The sequence below is a fragment of the Cydia fagiglandana genome, chromosome 19 (assembly GCF_963556715.1).
Source record: "Cydia fagiglandana chromosome 19, ilCydFagi1.1, whole genome shotgun sequence".
Classification (NCBI taxonomy): Eukaryota; Metazoa; Arthropoda; class Insecta; order Lepidoptera; family Tortricidae; genus Cydia; species Cydia fagiglandana.
This window is the reverse complement of record NC_085950.1, coordinates 10,529,544-10,548,583: the sequence shown is the minus strand read 5'-3', so window position 1 is coordinate 10,548,583 and position 19,040 is coordinate 10,529,544. Positions and strand designations below refer to the sequence as shown.

Below are 19,040 nucleotides of genomic sequence, written 5' to 3'. Positions count from 1 at the left end.
CTAAGCATTTCAAGCCTGGGAGCCAATAAGAAATGTGTGTCTACTCGGATTTGTAATGGATTCAAACTTTCAACCCCTTTTTAACCCTGTTAGGGGATGAATTTTACAAAACGCTGAAATTACTTTTCCTGTCTTTTAATAATATCCCCAAATACAAAGATTCAAGTCCCGCGTTCGAAAATTTTTTTGATATCCATACAAACTTTCAACTCCTTTTTCACCACCTTAGGGGATGAATTTTCAAAAACGCTGAAATTAGTTTTCTTGTATTTTAATAATATATCGTTTTACGAAGTTTCAAATTCCTAGCTTAAAATAAAACTTGAACCCCATACAAACTTTCATCCCCTTTTTAACCCCCTTAGGGGTTGAATTTCTCAAAATCGCTTCTTATCTCTTGTACACTTTATAAATGTAATCTAGTGTGCAAATTTCAACTTTCTATCTTTTGTAGTTTCGGCTCCGCGTAGCAAAAATCTCCAACCAAATTTTTCACCTTTTTACGTTTTTCTTGTAAAATTACTATGAAATTGAAAAAACAAATATCAGCAATGAATTCTACGTCTTTGGTTTATACGAAAATGATACCAAACTTGCCCTAGTACCCACCAGGATCAGAGTAGATTTTTTTTAAAGATGACGGATGGCGGCCGTCTTTGTACCCCACCCTCCCCCCACTTCAGGCTAGAAATGCTTAGAATTACTCAAATATCAGATGTGATGAAGCTCATAGCTTAATAAAAAATTTTTGGGTCATGTATGGCAGCGTTACATAACTGACTCCAGTATTATTAGCGATTTCATCAAGATGTAGCTTTATTGAATTATATTTGAGTGATATAAAGTTATGATGTAACTGTGAGATCCTCGTATTTCAACCCGTTTAAGATTAGAGCCTTTTTCATGTTAATGTCATTGAGTTTTTCTTTATTGATTTAAATGCCATCTAAATGAGTGGCCATCTAAACGTTACGGTCACGTGATCGCTATCTCGAGTTTATAATTTTTTCCCCACCTCAAAAAGTGCCCAGCGCCGCTAAAGAAGTTTTCACTTCAAAAAACTAAAAACCGCTTGTCAATTGCAGATATATCGTACGTGTCTCACAAGGCGGGCGAGCCGCCGACGTACACGAAGATCGCGTCGTTCGCCGACATCGCCGCCGTGCAGACGCTCAAGTCCAACTGCCAGTCGCAGTCGCAGTCGCAGACCACGCAGTCGCAGTCGCAGGTTGGTATACTTCATTTGTCAATTGCAGATATATCGTACGTGTCCCACAAGGCGGGCGAGCCGCCAACGTACACGAAGATCGCGTCGTTCGCCGACATCGTCGCCGTGCAGACGCTCAAGTCGAACTGCCAGTCGCAGTCGCAGACCACGCAGTCGCAGTCGCAGGTTGGTATACTTCATTTGTCAATTGCAGATATATCGTACGTGTCTCACAAGGCGGGCGAGCCGCCGACGTACACGAAGATCGCGTCGTTCGCCGACATCGCCGCCGTGCAGACGCTCAAGTCCAACTGCCAGTCGCAGTCGCAGTCGCAGACCACGCAGTCGCAGTCGCAGGTTGGTATACTTCAATATTAGGGTATTTATTACTGTAATGTTCTGCCGCCAGAGTGCAGCACTAAGCTAGCTAGTAAACCATAGAGTAATTTATACATACTGTGCCTTAAATTGTTTTTTAACAAGTTTTCACAGACAATGAAATATGACATTGATGCATCCAGGCGGTTTGTTAACAAGGGCCTACCGGGAAACGCTCTTCAGCGCCAAGAGATTTGCACCATCCGCACTTGACAGAATGATCAACGTCAGCCGGTGCGCCCCGGCGCTTTACTATGAAACTTGATACTTTAATATAACACAACCAAAAAAAGGGTCCCTAAGGGTCGGTTGCACCAAACTGTTCGTATCGTTAAAGAGTTCGCAAAATTTTTATGTATGGAAAGTTTCATAGTAAAGCGCCGCGGCGCGCCAGGTGACGTTGATCAGTCCGTCAAGTGCGGATGGTGCAACTGACACTAAGGCGTTGCGTTTGACTGACATGTCAAATTAGCTTATTTTTAGGGTTCCGTACCCAAAGGGTAAACCGGGACCCTATTACTAAGACTTCGCTGTCCGTCCGTCTGTCACCAGGCTGTATCTCACGAACCGTGATAGCTAGACAGTTGAAATTTTCACAGATGATGTATTTCTGTTGCCGCTATAACAACAAATACTAAAAACAGAATAAAATAAAGATTTAAGTGGGGCTCCCATACAACAAACGTGATTTTTGACCGAAGTTAAGCAACGTCGGGCGGGGTCAGTACTTGGATGGGTGACAGTTTTTTTTTGCCTTTTTTGCATTATGGTACGGAACCCTTCGTGCGCGAGTCCGACTCGCACTTGCCCGGTTATTATTTTTTACTACTGCTGAAGTAAAAATTTGAAATTTACGAAAAACTGCCATAGAACTGAAAAAAAAAATGTGCGCAAAATTAAAATTTTCTAGGCCTGGGAAGATAGCAAATGACTCAACCTATTTGCCGTTTTAATTTGGCAAACGATGTACCAAACACCATGTGTTCATAGAAAACATCCATAACTCTAGCACAAACAATTCTGATGAATACACAAATAAATGCCCTTATCAGGATTCGAACCCGGGACCTTCCGCTTCGTAGGCTGAGTCACTACCGATTAGGCTAGGAGGCCGTTTGGAAACGTGAAACATAAAATAATTACGTAAATAGGGAGTATTACTGCAATGTTCTGCCGCCAGAGTGCAGCACTAATTTGTTTAGTAAACCATAGAGTAACTTATACATCATCATCATCATCATCATTCTAGCCTTCAGTCGCCCACTGCTGAGCATAGGCCTCTCTTCGTGTACGCCACTCATCCCGGTCCTGGGCTAGTCTCATCCAAAAGTGCCCCGCAGTTTTCCGAACGTCATCCACCCAACGAGCTAACGGACGCCAGGCGCTTCTTTCATCCGAAAGCGGCCACCAATCCGTCAACCTTTTGGTCCACCTGCCATCACTCTGCCTAGCAACATGTCCCGCCCAACTCCATTTAAGCTTGGAGATGACGTCACCCACGTCTCGCACCTTATACATACTACGTCTTAAACAGTTTTTTGACAGTTTTACTATGACATTGATGCATCAAGGCGGTTTGTTTACAGGTGGCCTACCGCGAAAAGCGAAAACCTAAATAAAAAAAAAACGCGAAAAGCAAGAGTGATAGAGAGGCAGAAACCGAACTTCCGATATTCGTGTTTCACGATAGGCCCATGTGATTGAGTTAGTGACGCCCTCTACGCAGAGTTTTGCGCAGTTTTCCCTATTTGATTGTATGGCGGCGGCTGCGTTAATAATAATTAAAATGCATGTGTAAATGTGAGTGTAACACGTGTGGTGTGATGTTTCAGAGCGGTTCGTCGTGCGGCAAGGCGGCGCTGCAGTTGCGAGTGAAGGGCGCCACGGAGACGCTCACTATCACCTGCAGCAGCGTCGAGGTAATCACCACAACCACAGAACAAATAATAGTACTAGGTACAGAAGACTCACTCTAACAAAACGCGTCTGTCACGATCAGCACAGATTTGGCCGCTAGGTGGCGACAGCGCCACGCGCGGCTTATGGCATTCCCCAAAATTGGGGTCGAACGGATGTACTTTTAGCTACCTGTAGCAAAGCGACGAAATCTCGGAGTGAGCCACGCCTGCCACAACTAACACTCTCTCCAACTATTTCGCTCTTAAGCCCGATTTGGAGTTTAGATGATGCGAGAACTCGCATGCGAGTTTTGATCGGTCGGTTGAATTGGACGTAACCAGTCCGCAATGTAACTAACATCGCATGCGAGTTCGCGCGCCGTCTAAATCAGCCCTTAAGCCCTATTTAGACGATGCGATAGCTCGCATGCGAGTTTCATTACATTGCGGTTTTTGATCGGTCGGTTGAATTGGACGTAACCACCAGTCCGCAATGTAACTAAAATCGCATGCGAGTTCGCGCGCCGTCTAAATCAGCCCTTAAGCCCTATTTAGACGATGCGATAGCTCGCATGCGAGTTTCATTACATTGCGGTTTTTGATCGGTCGGTTGAATTGGACGTAACCACCAGTCCGCAATGTAACTAAAATCGCATGCGAGTCCGCGCGCCGTCTAAATCAGCCCTTATGAAGGCAGACTATTAATATATAATATCTGGGACACCGAGCTTTGCTCGGAAAACATATAAAAACTGAAAAATGAGCGTTTTCCCAGAGATAAGTCCTAGCTACATCGATTTTTCGCCCCCAAAATCCCCCCATGTAGTAAATTTCATCGAAATCTTTAGAGCCGTTTCTGAGATCCCCGTAATAATATATATATATAAATAAATAAATATACATTAAAGAATTGCTCGTTTAAATGTATAAGATACGGTTTGTTCCTTAAGGGGCCCACAGATTAAATATCAGTTCGCCGGACGATATCAGCCTGTCAGTTAAACGCAAAAGGTGACAGTTCCGAACAACTGACAAACACAGACAAAACATCCTCCAGACTGAGCATAGTCGCGCTACCCCCTCTGCCACGCATACGGTAATTTTACTCCATGTTCGAGTCGAAAGTGTCTTTGTGTGACGTCCGTGTCTTTAAACGGACCAATCACGGCACGGGACTTCCCTCACCTCGTCCCGCGCACCCCCGCATTTTTGGCATCATCGGTTGCATGAAATAATTGCTCTAAACTCGGTCTAGAGGATTGCTAGTCTATGCCGACAAACTACAGACAGTAGAAACTGGCAGAAAATTTGCCAAACTTGTATTATTATATGACCTCGCTTTACCCACACATCTACTTAGTCGTTCTCAGTCAGCCATTGCCTGATGTTTCCTAGTTCTTTTGTAGTTGTAATATAAAACCTCATTATATTATGTTACAGGCTGCAGAAAGTTTAGCAGACTTAGTAGACGGGTATTGCAGACTAGTCACAGAATCGCAGACCTCGCTATGGAACAGAACAAGTAAGCACCATTTTATGGCTCCTTTACACGATGGGCCAGCGACGGCCACTCCAAGGGACGCATTTATGCGTTAGAGGGAGGAAGTGATATTGCTATCTCATTCTACCGCATGGCTGCGTCCCTTTGAGTGGCCGGCGCTGGCCCATCGTGTAGAGGAGCCATTACACTTTTACAACTACATACTTACAACTGAGTACTTAGTTATTTTAGCATTTATCCCATGCGTAATAAATAAAATATTTTTTTCAAGCTACCGTATGGAAGTCACTGAATTGTCAGTGCAAAAGTAAGTACGATATTTACCTACCAAAAATTGCTTCGCTAAAGGTTAATTAAAAACTTTGTATAGTGTTGTTTTAAGTCACAAATGAAAGGGAAAAGCTTTTCTCCAAATGTCGAGATATCTTGAGAAAATAGTCTTTAAATTATCATTTCAATATGGTGGTATAATAATGTTTATTGTAGAAACTTAAATATAGATACAAACTAAATATGTAAGAAATAACTACCTACTAAAACCCGTCCCGGGCTGCTCCCGACGCAAAGGTGCCAATCACGCTCGCTGCGTTGCCGCATTGGATTGCGATGGATAGACTGCGCATCAGGCAAAACCCGGGGGTCAATTCATGGTATAATTCTATTTGGTGTTATGTATATTTTGAAAATGGATTGTGTGAAAGTGGATATGAGAAAGAAAGGAGTGAGTGCTGAGGACACGAAAGACAGAGGAGACTGGAAGAGAAAAACATGTTGTGCCGACCCCACATAACGTGGGATAAGGGCAGGGGAAAGAAGTATATTTCGAAAACAATATTGAGTGATTTCTTTTGCGTTTCCAGCTGAGATGAGTTCAAGCTCGTCAGAGGGCAAGACCAGTAGTTGGGAGGGCAACACGGCGACGCTGTTGTCTGAGGACTACGCCGAGATTGTCGACGACGACGCCGACTACTCCACGCCGGCAGGTCAGTCATTTATCATTATAACTCACATTGCAATGTGCCATCTTTATAGATGGTCAAACAAATCTTGTCAGTAGAAAAGGCGCGAAAATCAAATTTTCTATGGGACGATATCCCTTCGCGCCTACATTTTTCACATTTACCGCCTTTTCTACTGACAAGATCTGCTTGACCAACTTTATTAGAGTCTCCATCCAGCGGTATCAGAGCCGATAGAAAAGTTATGTCTACACAATAAGTGCGAAAAGACGTAAAGCAGCCGTTTTACTTAGTGTTTTGAACAGTTTCGAGCGAGCAATAGTTCTTTCGGTTAATGGAGACTCTTGCTCCTATACTAAATGGGAAGAAAACATGATATTATTCTCAAAACACTAATACGGCTTATGGCGTCGTCCGGGCAGAGCCTAAATGTCACAGTCATATACACGGTGTTTTTCCAATCGATATTTATCGAGGTGAGTATATAAGTCATAGATGAGTTCAAGCTCGTCAGAGGGCAAGACCAGTAGTTGGGAGGGCAACACGGCGACGCTGTTGTCGGAGGACTACGCCGAGATTGTCGACGACGACGCCGACTACTTCACGCCCGCCGGTCAGTCATTTATCATTATAACTATAGTTGGTCAAGCAGATCTTGTCAGTAGAAAAAGGCGGCAATTTTGAAAAATGTAGGGGCGAAGGGATATCGTCTCAGAAAATTTGAATTTCGCACCTTTTTCTACTGACAAGATTTGCTTGACCGTCTATAACATTATATGCACTTCTTACTGAAGGCTTATGGCGCCTCCTGGCCATCCCTAAGGTACAAATGTATGGTTCGGACCTTCTAACTAGAAACTGGAAAACTAGAAAACTGGATATACTTGGAAAAATTCGACCTATGACGCTGTGGCCTGGTAGCCGAATAACTAACATTGTCAGTATCGCCCTCATTATCATTGTGGTGTCATCATTGACACTACAAACGTCTTAAGTTTACGGGATACATGAGTTAACTACATATATATAAGTAGGTCATCATCATCATCATCATCATTTCAGCCTATATACGTCCCACTGCTGAGCACAGGCCTCCTCTCATGCGCGAGAGGGCTTGGGCTATAGTCCCCACGCTAGCCCAATGCGGATTGGGGACTTCACATACACCTTTGAATTTCTTCGCAGATGTATGCAGGTTTCCTCACGATGTTTTCCTTCACCGAAAAGCTAGTGGTAAATATCAAATGATATTTCGTACATAAGTTCCGAAAAACTCATTGGTACGAGCCGGGATTTGAACCCGCGACCTCGTGATAAGTAGGCACCGACATTTTATTACATCATCTTGCAGTGCCAGATGTAAAGGTATAGTTTCATTTTGGATTTCACGGGCCTATAAATTCCGGTCTTTTGATAGGCGTGCGTGGGGATATAGATCCAACACGTAGAGGCTCCTTGGAGAGCTTTAATGCCGTATATAATGCCTGCTGGAACCCGTTCACAGGCGCAGCAATAAATATCTTTATCATTTTAATAAAAACTAAATGTGACGTCCCACGGGTAAAGGTACCGTATGGCGGTTGGCGCTTACGCTATTATTAACGCCGCTCCAATATTATTGCGGCGCTATGCGACGTAAGCGCCAGCCGCCATAAGGTACCTTTTGCCGTGGAACGTCACAAATGTCAGGTTAGGTAGGTACAGTCGACGTCAAAAATATGTTTACATTTTTCGCCTTATTACAAAGGAGTAAGGTGCAAAAGTGTAAACAATTCTCTGACGTCGACTGTACAAACCGCAACACTCTTAACTGTCCGTAGTTGGACCTTATGCCTATTGTAATAAGGTTTACGAACTGTCAGTTAACAATGCGGGCGGTGGTACTTCACAGTAAAAGGTGTGAAGATTATTGTTAAATATAAATATTATTATTATATTTCCAGTTCGAGACTACGAGTTGGTTCGCAACCAGATCGAGCTCACCGGCATTATCGGAGAGGGGCAGTTTGGTGACGTACACAAAGGTACAAATATATGTGCTATATAAAATACAAGACAAATGCTTTGTCTCTAAATTGTACATTAATACAAATTCCTCTCGCTTCTTTTTTTCATTTCAAACATCTAATTGATAATTAAGTAAAATGCAAAAGGGTCAATTTTCAAATAGGCATTTTTTGCTGTCCCACGGCTAAAACTCGAAGTCCATAGTACTAAAAGACTGGGTATGTATATATTTTCATTCAGTGTATTATAAGCTTTAAAAATCATGCACAACTGTACCAAAAATATTATTTGGTCCTGACAAAATCGCATTTGGAGTTCTAAAAACGGCGAAATTTGCCGTTTTTCGCGTGTCCCAGTGGCGGCATCGCGCAATAAAAAAAATCATAACTTTGGATGTAGGCAACGTATTATAAACAACTTTGTATTTCTATAAAGAGCATTTCCTAGAGAATTGATTTAATCACATTGATAAATTAATGCGTTATTTAATAAAACAAGGGAAGCCTTTTTATCGGTGTCCCACGCGGCACCTGTTTTGTTATGACTATAATATACCCCCTATAATCTTCTTTGTCTATTGAATAACGGTTAGATTAAATTTACAACGCAATAGTGCGGTTAGTTGGGCATTGATTGACATCAAATGTAAACCCGGAAACAGTTTAATTTATTTAAAAACAGATTAAAATCTCTTTTGATATATTTTGGTACGACTACAACGACATTTGTATGGACGCTGAATACGTTGGTACATAGTTGGAATAAAAATATTTCTTTTATAATAATAGTTGCAAATATAGTGTTAAAATATATAGTAAAATAAATAAGTGAATCTGTTGTATTGTGTAGGAAATATCGCTAAAAAATATTATTGGCGACATGTCGCGACATTTGTATGGCGACATTTATACGGCTATTTTGACCGTATAAATGTCGATTGTGGCATACAAATGTCGATATAGTGCCATACAGATGTCGAAGGTGTTATACATATGTCGTCAGGATCTTATAAATGCAACAAAAATAATAAATAGTGGCATATACATACATGTTGATACTGCCATATAATATCGAAAAAATGCCATATACATGTCAAAAGCGCCTTACAAATGGCTAAATAGTGTCATACAAATGTCGATCTTTAAACGTCCATATCTAGCTAACTATAAAAAGTACAGAGGTGCCTCCTACAGTATATTTTTTGTTGTTAAGAACCCTTCCTAAAACGATGATTATAATACAGATTTTTCAAAAATAAAAAATTGCCATACAAATGTCGAAAAAACACCCTCTTCAAAAATTGACCCAAAAATAAGCTGTCATTATTAGTGTCATTTGTTTCCCCGAAAATTGGGACCTATGTCACACCTGAAACCGGTTCAGAGTGTTCAGACATAGTTTTGGGCTAAAACAAAAGCAGCTTATTAGACATGCACCGGATATTCGTTTACTATCCGGTATCCGGCCATGATATTAATATCCGGCCGGATACCGGATAGCAACATTGCTTGATTTCAGAGTAAACTAATTGGATTTAAGAAACAGTCTTGATCATAATCGTACTTGTTTATTATTTTAAAACAATTTATACATTCCATTGACTTGCACGCACACTCATTTCGAACCTAGAAATGAGTCCGCGCGAACGTTCACTAGGAAACAGGTCAAACCTGCAGAATGCGCACCTGAAAAACCGAAATGTAGATATAGTTCCGCCGGCCGAATATCCGGCCAAACAACTATCCGTTGCATCTCTAGTACTTATCTTGTGTTGTTTGTTATTAAGGTCCCGTGCCAAAAAAAAGGAACCCTTAGCGTGTGACTCCGTCAGTCTGTCACATCGCTTAATATCTCAAAAATTACCCATCCTATTGGTTTGAAATATAATAAATAGTTATAAATGAGACATATTAAAAAAAGTGATTTTTAAATATTTTTTACTGTATAAATATTATTATATTAGTCATCATCATCATCTCAGTCATAAGACGTCCACTGCTGAACATAGGCCTCCCCCTATTTTGGGGGGTGAATGCCATAATCGCCACACTTGGCAGGCGGGTTGGCGATCGCAGTCGAGTACACCGAATTTAAGGGACGCTGCTGCCCGTCCACCGGTGGTCTTGGATGTAGTTTAAGGACATACCCGTCCAAAAAACAGTAGTAAGTATACTCAATTAATCATACATTACATACATTTTCAGGCACCTGCCGAGTGGCCTCAGCCAACCACCCCTCCCTCCGCCGGCAGCTCACCATACAAAAGCAGCAGGGGAAGGGCTCGGGCGGCGAATACATACTGCCGGTCGCTGTGAAAACTTGCAAGTTGGATGCAGATCTAGATACCGCTGAGAAGTTTCTCGAAGAAGCTTGTAAGTAGACTTCTTTACACAGTGCCAAAAAAAGAAGCAGACTAATATTAAAGCGTGTAGGGTAGGTGGGAGTTTCACTCAAACGCCAATGTCAACGATACTTTTATTGACTATGAAAACTTATACATATAGGTGCATACATTTATGGGTTCATACAAAACTGGTTACTTCCTATCTAACTTAATATCGAATAACAGACGGCAAGGTTGAGCACGCCTGTTACCGATGCAAATTGCCAAGGGACAGTCGGGAACCTATCGCCAAGGCACTAGCTAAACCTAGGGAGGTCAGGGAGAAGACTGCAAGTGGCTATCGAACTCCCGACCGAGACTTGAGACTAGCCAAAGGACAGAGGTGTACCTATCGCTAAGGCAGTCGCTAGCTGGAATCATCTGATGCGGCGCGGGCTGCGGCTTTTATACCGCCCGGTCGGCGATCGTCGTGCGCGCTCGGTGCTCCTCGGTGGCTGGCCGGTGTGACGCAGTACTGTGCGAGCGAGAAAGTATTCGAGCCCGCGCGCCGTGAGAATTAGTATTGTTACATTCTCCCCCTCTGGTACTCGGTAACGTCCCGTGAGAGTACCAGGATCAGTATTGTTACAAGCGTAGAATAAATCGTTGTTCTGATTGAATAGCTAAAGTACTTGACGCTGTATGGCGCCAAACATTAGCGCTTAACAACTTAAAGCCCTTGCTTGCTACATAACAAGTCAATTAATGTTGACAAGCATTCAGGGATACAAAACTAGTACAGTGCGTGAGATCTTAGAAGAACCTTCGTAATTTAGAAAAAGACTTCGGTTATCGGCGGTAACGTACGAAGTTGATACTGCTGTTCTGCTTTCTTAATAGCTGATAAACTTTTTGAAGTTATCGTAAAAAGTTAAGTGGACAATTAGCATCAACATAAAATAAACCCTAATCTAAAGGCACTTAAATTAAATTTCGCTAGATAACTATATTGCGATTAGACTTATTGTCATAATTTAAATAAAATGGAATCAGAATTTGAATTTCGACCGGAGGTAAATTTGAAAACAGAATGTCATCTCACCAAGTATCGCTTCTGGAAGAAATTATATAGAGCTGAGAATACCTATCGTATATTGGATTTTCTCCGATCATACAATCAGACGTGGCACGCACACGCATTAAAAGACGTGCTTGGAGTGTCGATGGATGAATGAGTAGAGAGCGTGCACCCAGAAGATGGACAGATGTGGTCCAAGACGTTTACCAGGACTTCACTCCAGGCAACTATACAAATGGCTGAAGATCGAACGGCCTGGAGAGCAGTGACAGAAAGAATAGCCCAATAAAGTCACGTCCCTCAGTCATGAGGTCACGACGAAGAAGAAAGAGAAGTAGATTTGAATTTATAATATAAAAGTAAAACTTCAAGATTAGAAAATTGCGTTAATATTACCATTTTTAATGCTATGGTGTGAGCCTATCATCATCACTATCGGAGTCATGTGTATCAATTATAAATTGGTCACTGTAGTTATCAATTCTATTTTCGTATTTACGGAAATTTTCTTCACATTTAACTGCGTGCTGACAAACTTTTCGCCAGTCTTCCGGACCGATCATATTAACCTTTTCTTGGAGAAGATTCCTGATGCTTGTCACGTTCATATCAACATTACGCTGGGCTACATATTGTTTTATTTGAGCCCATATATTTTCGATAGGGTTAAAATCTGGGTGATACGGAGGTAACCGCAGAACAGAATGACCATGTTCAGCCATTATTTTATCTATTGAATATTGAATATGTTCTGGTTTGTGTTTTGAGATAATTTCGTAAATATCGGGTTTGTTTAGTCGGGTGCAAGGACCGGAAAACCCCTCTTTACGCTTAATCCTATCAATTCGGTAACCCAATCGATTCGGTTACCTTATCATTCGGTAACCCTATCATACTGTTACCTGATTGTAATGGTAAGCTTATTGAAACGATAACCCTAACCTTTAACCGAGTTAATCTCAAAACCCTATCGCGATAGGGTTTTTGTTAAGGGTTTTTAACTGGTTTTCATTCAGTTATGGTAACCTTTATTATCGGTTGCTTACTGGTTTGCTACATTTAAAGTAGTTTTAGTGATGTGCCGTCAGAACTAAAAAAATACTAAAAAAATAGTTTATTTTATTTATATGTTGTTGATTTTATTGACTTTATTTTTTTAATTTATTTATTTTATTTTGTGTATTTTCGTTATTTTTTTTATTTAATTATTTTATTAATTTTATTCATTTAATAATTTCAATTTAATTAATTTATTTAATTTATTTAATTTATTTAATTTATTTAATTTATTTAATTTATTTAATTTATTTAATTTATTTAATTTATTTAATTTATTTAATTTATTTAATTTATTTAATTTATTTAATTTATTTAATTTATTTAATTTATTTAATTTATTTAATTTATTTAATTTATTTAATTTATTTAATTTATTTAATTTATTTAATTTATTTAATTTATTTAATTTTTTTTAATTTTTTTAATTCATTTAATTCATTTAATTCATTTAATTCATTTAATTCATTTAATTCATTTAATTCATTTAATTTATTTAATTTATTTAATTTATTTAATTTATTTAATTTATTTAATTTATTTAATTTATTTAATTTATTTAATTTATTTAATTTATTTAATTTATTTAATTTATTTAATTTATTTAATTTATTTAATTTATTTAATTTATTTAATTTATTTAATTTATTTAATTTATTTAATTTATATAATTTATTTAATTAATCTAATTTATTTAACTTATTTAATTTATTTATTTTAATTATTTTAGTTATTTTATTTACTTTATTTATTTCAACAATTTTATTTATAATATATGTAATAATATTTATAATAAGAACACACCACACAGGTAGGTATAAAGATAAACAAAGGAACGGCAAAAAAATTTGTTTGTGCTGGAGGCTTCATAGACCGCCCATGCCAACCTCGGTTATTCAATAATAAGTTGAATTTAAGTGTGCGTAAAGATTACAATCGTTTGAACTGGTCAAAAACCTCATAATGAGGTAACTGAATAGACTGGGTTTTATTTCGGTTACCGGTAACAGAGGTTAACTCGATCTGATATGGTTACCGAATCAAAGTGTTACCTTATTAAACGGTTACCGTTATGGTAGGGGTTTTTATAAACACCTCTAAAATAACCCTATGAAAAACCCCGGTTAAGGTAACCGGTTCCTGTCCCTGGTCGGGTGTTTACTGGAATGTTGCGAGTTTTCAACCAATCTATCATATCTTGTTTCCGGGTATTAGAATTTGGCATCTTTTCGGTATGTTTGTTGTGATATGGGGCATTATCAACTACTAGCACGGAGTTTTGCGGCAAATTTGGAATGAGCTGATTTTTAAGCCATTTCTCGTAGTTTTCGCTGTTCATCTCCTTATGATAATCTCCCGTTGTGTCCGTAGATTTGTACATAAGCAAAGCACCAGGTATAAAACCATTTTCACTGCCGGCATGAGCTATAATAAGACGTTGCCCTTTGGAAATTGGTTTTTTAATCCCTGCGTTGCTAGAGTCTGACCAGCCTTTGCCATTGACGTGCGAGGTGTGTATGTACGACTCATCCATGTACACTATTTCTTTTCCTTCTTCTCTACATTTTTTTATTTTAGATAAAAATTGTGTCCTTTTAAGTCGCACATCATGTTTTTCCATTAAAGTTTTTCGGTTATCTTTAGTTTTGCAATACCGAAATCCCAGTTTTCGTAAAATTTTTCGTAGCGTGAACGTAGAACCCTTGAAATTTATCGCTTCTATTAATTTCAATCGCAAATTTTTCAAATTAGGGAGTTCTTTGAATCTATAATGAAAGTCATATACCATTCTCCTGATTACGTCGTAATCAAAACTATCTAAATTTAATAAATAAGCTTTTTTCGGTCTCTTTCTCTGTGGCGTTTCAAAAGGCATAGATGGAGATTTTTGGTTGGCTTCGTTTAAAATTCTTTTTAAAGTACTTTTGGAAATGCCTGTTGCTTCTATCACCCGGTCTTGAAGTTTATTAAAATATTTACAATTATCGCTCTTCTTAAAAGTTGCCGCTTCCTTCGCAAAATATTTATATACATTATATACAATTTCCCGCGATTGACTATTTACAGATATACCCTTTTTGAAACGTGTCTTCATTAAAATAATTTTTTTTAAATATCTAATGAAATAATAACGAATATATTATGGTGGTATTAACTGCTCTATATAGTTCAAAACGAGAAAAACGACTGCACTCTTTGGGTGTTGGACTGCCACTAATTCGTCTTGAATTCGTCAACCAAAGTAATTGAAACTGTCATTTTCTATTACACGATTACGTCCGATTATAGCCGAGACCCGAAGGTTCTTCTAAGATCTCACGGACTGTACATATATAATTATTTTCTAGAATAAGCTTGTGAGCAGAGATGGGCATTAATCGATTAACTTTTTAATCGACTAATCAATCGATTAAAAAAGTTAATCGTCAAAATTAATCGGCGATTAATTTAATCGCGATTAATTTAGTCGACCTAACATACGATTGAAATTGAATTAATCTTAATATTAATCGATTAAATTTCTCGATTAACTCTCGATTGAAAGTAGACAGGACACTGGTGGTCATTTTTGTATGTAACTAAAAATCAAAACTTCTTGCGTACACATTAAAAACCATTCCAGTGTTATAAATGTGCTTCAATAGTATAAGATGGTTACATTGGTTACTATAATAATGCGGATAACTTAGCGCGGCATCTCTAGGTAAGGGTTTAGGGCTTGTAGCGCAGGTATAAAAATTAGAAAGAGAACGACGTATGTGTATGAAAGAGCAAACACATTACTTACCTCTTATCAGTTGTTTTCTATAAGGTTTCAACTTGTCAATGCAGTAATTACTTACTACTTACATCGAACGGATACTATCCTATCGAAGACGGTCGAAATTAATAGTCTCCAAGTGAACATACATAAAAATTCGTCTGTTACTTATATTATTTATAAATGTTTCAGACGAATTAGGCACCTCGTCCTTTTTTTTAAGTCGGTTAAAAAGACCATATGTATTGCTAAAATTAATCGAGAGAAAATTAATCGAACTAATTAATCGATTAAAAAAATTAATCGCCGGTAATTAGTCGTCGATTAATTTAATCGTGACAATATTAGTCGGAGCTTTTCGACTAAAATTAATTAATCGTCACTTTTAATCGTTGCTCGCGATTAAGTCGGTTAATTTTAATCGTTAATCGTCAATCGATTACATTTTGCCCAACTCTGCTTGTGAGTATACTTCTTTATTAAGTGCCCAGAGTGAACCACTAGGGTAATTCGCCAGTAACTGGCCACCGGCTAATAACTGGCCACCCTAAACTAAAAATGAATTCTATTCTCCTATATACAGAATTCATTTTCGTATAAGGGTATAAGGTTTCAATAACTAGCCACCTTATACTAAAATGAATTATGTTTATAGGTGAATAGAATGCATGTTTCATTCTCTTTATAGGTGAATAGAATTTATTTTTAGTTTAGGGTGGCCAGTCTGGCCAGTTACTGGCGAATTACCCTATTTGTTATTACAGATATAATGCAGCAGTTCTCCCACCCGCACATCATCGGGCTGGTGGGCGTGTGCAGCGCGCCGCCCATATGGATCGTCATGGAGCTGGCCACCCTGGGCGAGCTCAGGGCTTACTTGCAGCAAAACGCGAGGAGGTGAGTATATATATATATATATATACACCGTGAAATTTTAGTGGTTGTTTTCCCGCGGCAGGGCGATTTGCTATCGGTAGTACTTTCGAATTATGATAGACAAACTTATAAATAAACTTTTTTCCATAAAAAAAAATTACAAAAAAATAACCTAAACTCGAACAAGCGAAAAACAATAGTAACACACTAAAACTGCAAGTCGACGACAGTTCCCGATATTGTAAACAGATAAACAAATAAACAAGCACATGTTACTTTTTAAAACTGTGTAACAGGCTAGAGTGCTTTACTGTTTGACAACTGAAATTAAACTTTACTTAGACTGTTCCTTCACGATTAACAGTTGAAATAAAACCTTTTTATTAGTTTGATGATTGCCATTACGTTGTGTCAACTTTGGTAAATCGAATAATTACATCCTCTTCGCTTATTAAACTAATGTGATAACAGATCCTGTCAATGTCATCACTGCTATTTCTAGTAAAATGGATCGACATTACGAATATTCTAATTTAGAGTACGTCGCGATGGTGCAGCTGTACGCTAGGGCTAACTACGACTCCCACGCCGCCCGGTGACTTTACGCGGAACCGGACCATTTACAGTCGCTGCGTCTTCGGGGGATTTTAAACCCCCAAGTTCCACACGGACTAACAATAATTGTCGCCGCAACACAGCGGCTGCTTAACCACGGGCAGTTTCAAACGCCAGCACATGCACAGGGCAGAGGTGATTGTGTATTGAACGTGGCGGATTGCAGTTCGAACAATTATTGCGGTATCGGGAAGTTTAAGTGTTTGTTTAAGTTTTTGATCATTAAAAGCTTGATCTTAACTTGTTATGTTTACTTTTAAGGATCTGCAAACTAACTGCACGTAAAATGTGTGAAGGAATGGAACTACTTTTTAGGTTATTTTGTTTCATTCACTCAAAAGAATTAGGTAGGTACTACTGCAGTGCTACTACTGGTGTTAGGTCACTTTCGAGTTTCGATCGACACATTTATAAATCTGGCATTTCTTAACATTATTTAAAAAAAAGATTACACATCGACTGTATATCGATAGCAAAATCATTTCGTTGCGGGAAAACAACCACTAAAATTTCACGGTGTATATATATATTTTATATATTTATTTATTTAGAAATTTAAATCAGACAACAAGGCCCATATTATCCTTACAGACTAACATACATATGTATTTTATAAACAAAACTAAACTCTATTTAGTCGACAAAACGGCGTGGCTCCGTTGCGTCAGCTGCTATGTGTCGAATTCGGCAGTTTGCCCCGAAATCTCCAAAACACGACACCTTTCGGCCAGAATTATAACTTTAAGCTCCATGTGGTGTTCTGACAACTTCAGAACAACTGATAGCCCCATACAACTGATAGAGCATTTAAACAGGAGGCGCCTCCGTAAAAGTGACAAAAATTTGCGTCTTCGTCCGGCGACTTAAAACGTAATAGACGGAGAGCTGGCCCCAGAAAAATGTTAACTATTTCTAGAGAAACAAAGAAACCGTTCTATTTAGTTAGCTGTACTTAGGTCACACTGAAAATTCGTGGACTAGCCATTTAGAAAAAATAAGTCGTCTCATATATCAGAATCGAGAAACTAGCAGTATGGCCCACGTATTGTAGGTGGAGGCATCGAGTGGAATTAATGAGTCGGGCACAAATCAGGTTTGCTGGCCTGTAACTCTTATATATGCATATATAATCACAACCAATATGGAGTAACTAATGACCCCATTGCGTAACCGCTGACCTCTTTATCACGTAAACTTGTTGATTGTTTAGAAAACTGACATCTATCGATAAACAGCTACCAGAGTTTAATCAACTAGCTAAACAGGTTTCGATGCTCTAGAAATCGTTAACCAATTTCCGGGGCTAGCTCTTAGTAGTACGAGTAAACTGTTTATTGTACAAAAAGACATATTAAGGATAACATAAAATTAGTAAGAAGTGCAAAGGCGAACTTATCCCTTTGAGGGATCTCTTCCAGTTAACCTTTGAGTAGATGAGAGGAGAGAATGAAAAGAGGGTGAAAAATCCAGCAAAATGTACAATAAGGTATCAGAAAGATAAAGATTTAAATACATACAAAATTTATAGGATAAACATACATGTATATTATACAGAAAGGTAATCTTATACTCTGTATCTTTAGGTATTTAAATAACAATTTAAAGTAAACAAAATCTACCCTCAAGTGGCTCCTTAAGCCAATTGAGGGTAGATGAAAACATTACATGATCAAATAATGTAGGTCGTTCAGTGACAGATCCAGGCGGTTTTCTATATGGTTGGTTAACCAATAAATGTTATAACTACCCGAAATTGTAGAAATAGTTTGTTTACTTTTATTTAAATACCTAGAGATACAGACTATAGGTATTCTAAACTTTGTCCTGCAAGTGAACGCAGCCAATAATCGATTATTGTCTCCGATTTCAGGTTGGAGACGTGTACACTAGTACTGTACATATACCAGCTGTCGACGGCGCTCAGCTATTTGGAGAGCAAGAAATTTGTACACCGCGACATCGCCGCGAGGAACGTGCTCGTTTCGACGCCCACCTGTGTCAAGGTAAATTGAACCTAATGATGTAGATGATAAGGTTCTCTGTACAAATATAGTCATCACAATTTGTTTTATGCATATTAGGCCCACTTGCAACATTCTACTAACCCGGAGTCAACCGGTTAAACCTGGAGTTACCATGGTTACCAGTACAATTTGACACTGGGTTGACGGTTAAACCGCTTAACCCCGGGTTAGTGGGATGGTGCAAGTGGGCCTTAGTGGCAGATCGTCAAACGTAATCTAATGGGCAACTGCAGTACATTTACTGCCATCTTTCAACAGAAGATAAAACTTGTTAGAACGCCATTTGACTTTGATCATTATTCTTTCACTGATATGTGATAACTTGTTAAATATTAACATTAACGTCATCTATTCGAG

General features: G+C 38.7%; 1 protein-coding gene across 1 annotated transcript in view; it reads left to right on the top strand.

The window, feature by feature from the left end:
• Positions 1 to 19,040, top strand: part of LOC134673779 (focal adhesion kinase 1) — a 119,583-nt gene that overhangs the window by 74,418 nt on the left and 26,125 nt on the right. Inside the window, exons 9-16 of the mRNA XM_063531805.1 lie at positions 1,086 to 1,215; positions 3,420 to 3,504; positions 4,924 to 5,005; positions 5,845 to 5,967; positions 7,887 to 7,967; positions 10,155 to 10,322; positions 15,933 to 16,065; positions 18,530 to 18,662. Coding sequence (XP_063387875.1) covers positions 1,086 to 1,215; positions 3,420 to 3,504; positions 4,924 to 5,005; positions 5,845 to 5,967; positions 7,887 to 7,967; positions 10,155 to 10,322; positions 15,933 to 16,065; positions 18,530 to 18,662 — 935 coding nt within the window. The remainder of the gene's footprint in view (positions 1 to 1,085; positions 1,216 to 3,419; positions 3,505 to 4,923; positions 5,006 to 5,844; positions 5,968 to 7,886; positions 7,968 to 10,154; positions 10,323 to 15,932; positions 16,066 to 18,529; positions 18,663 to 19,040) is intronic.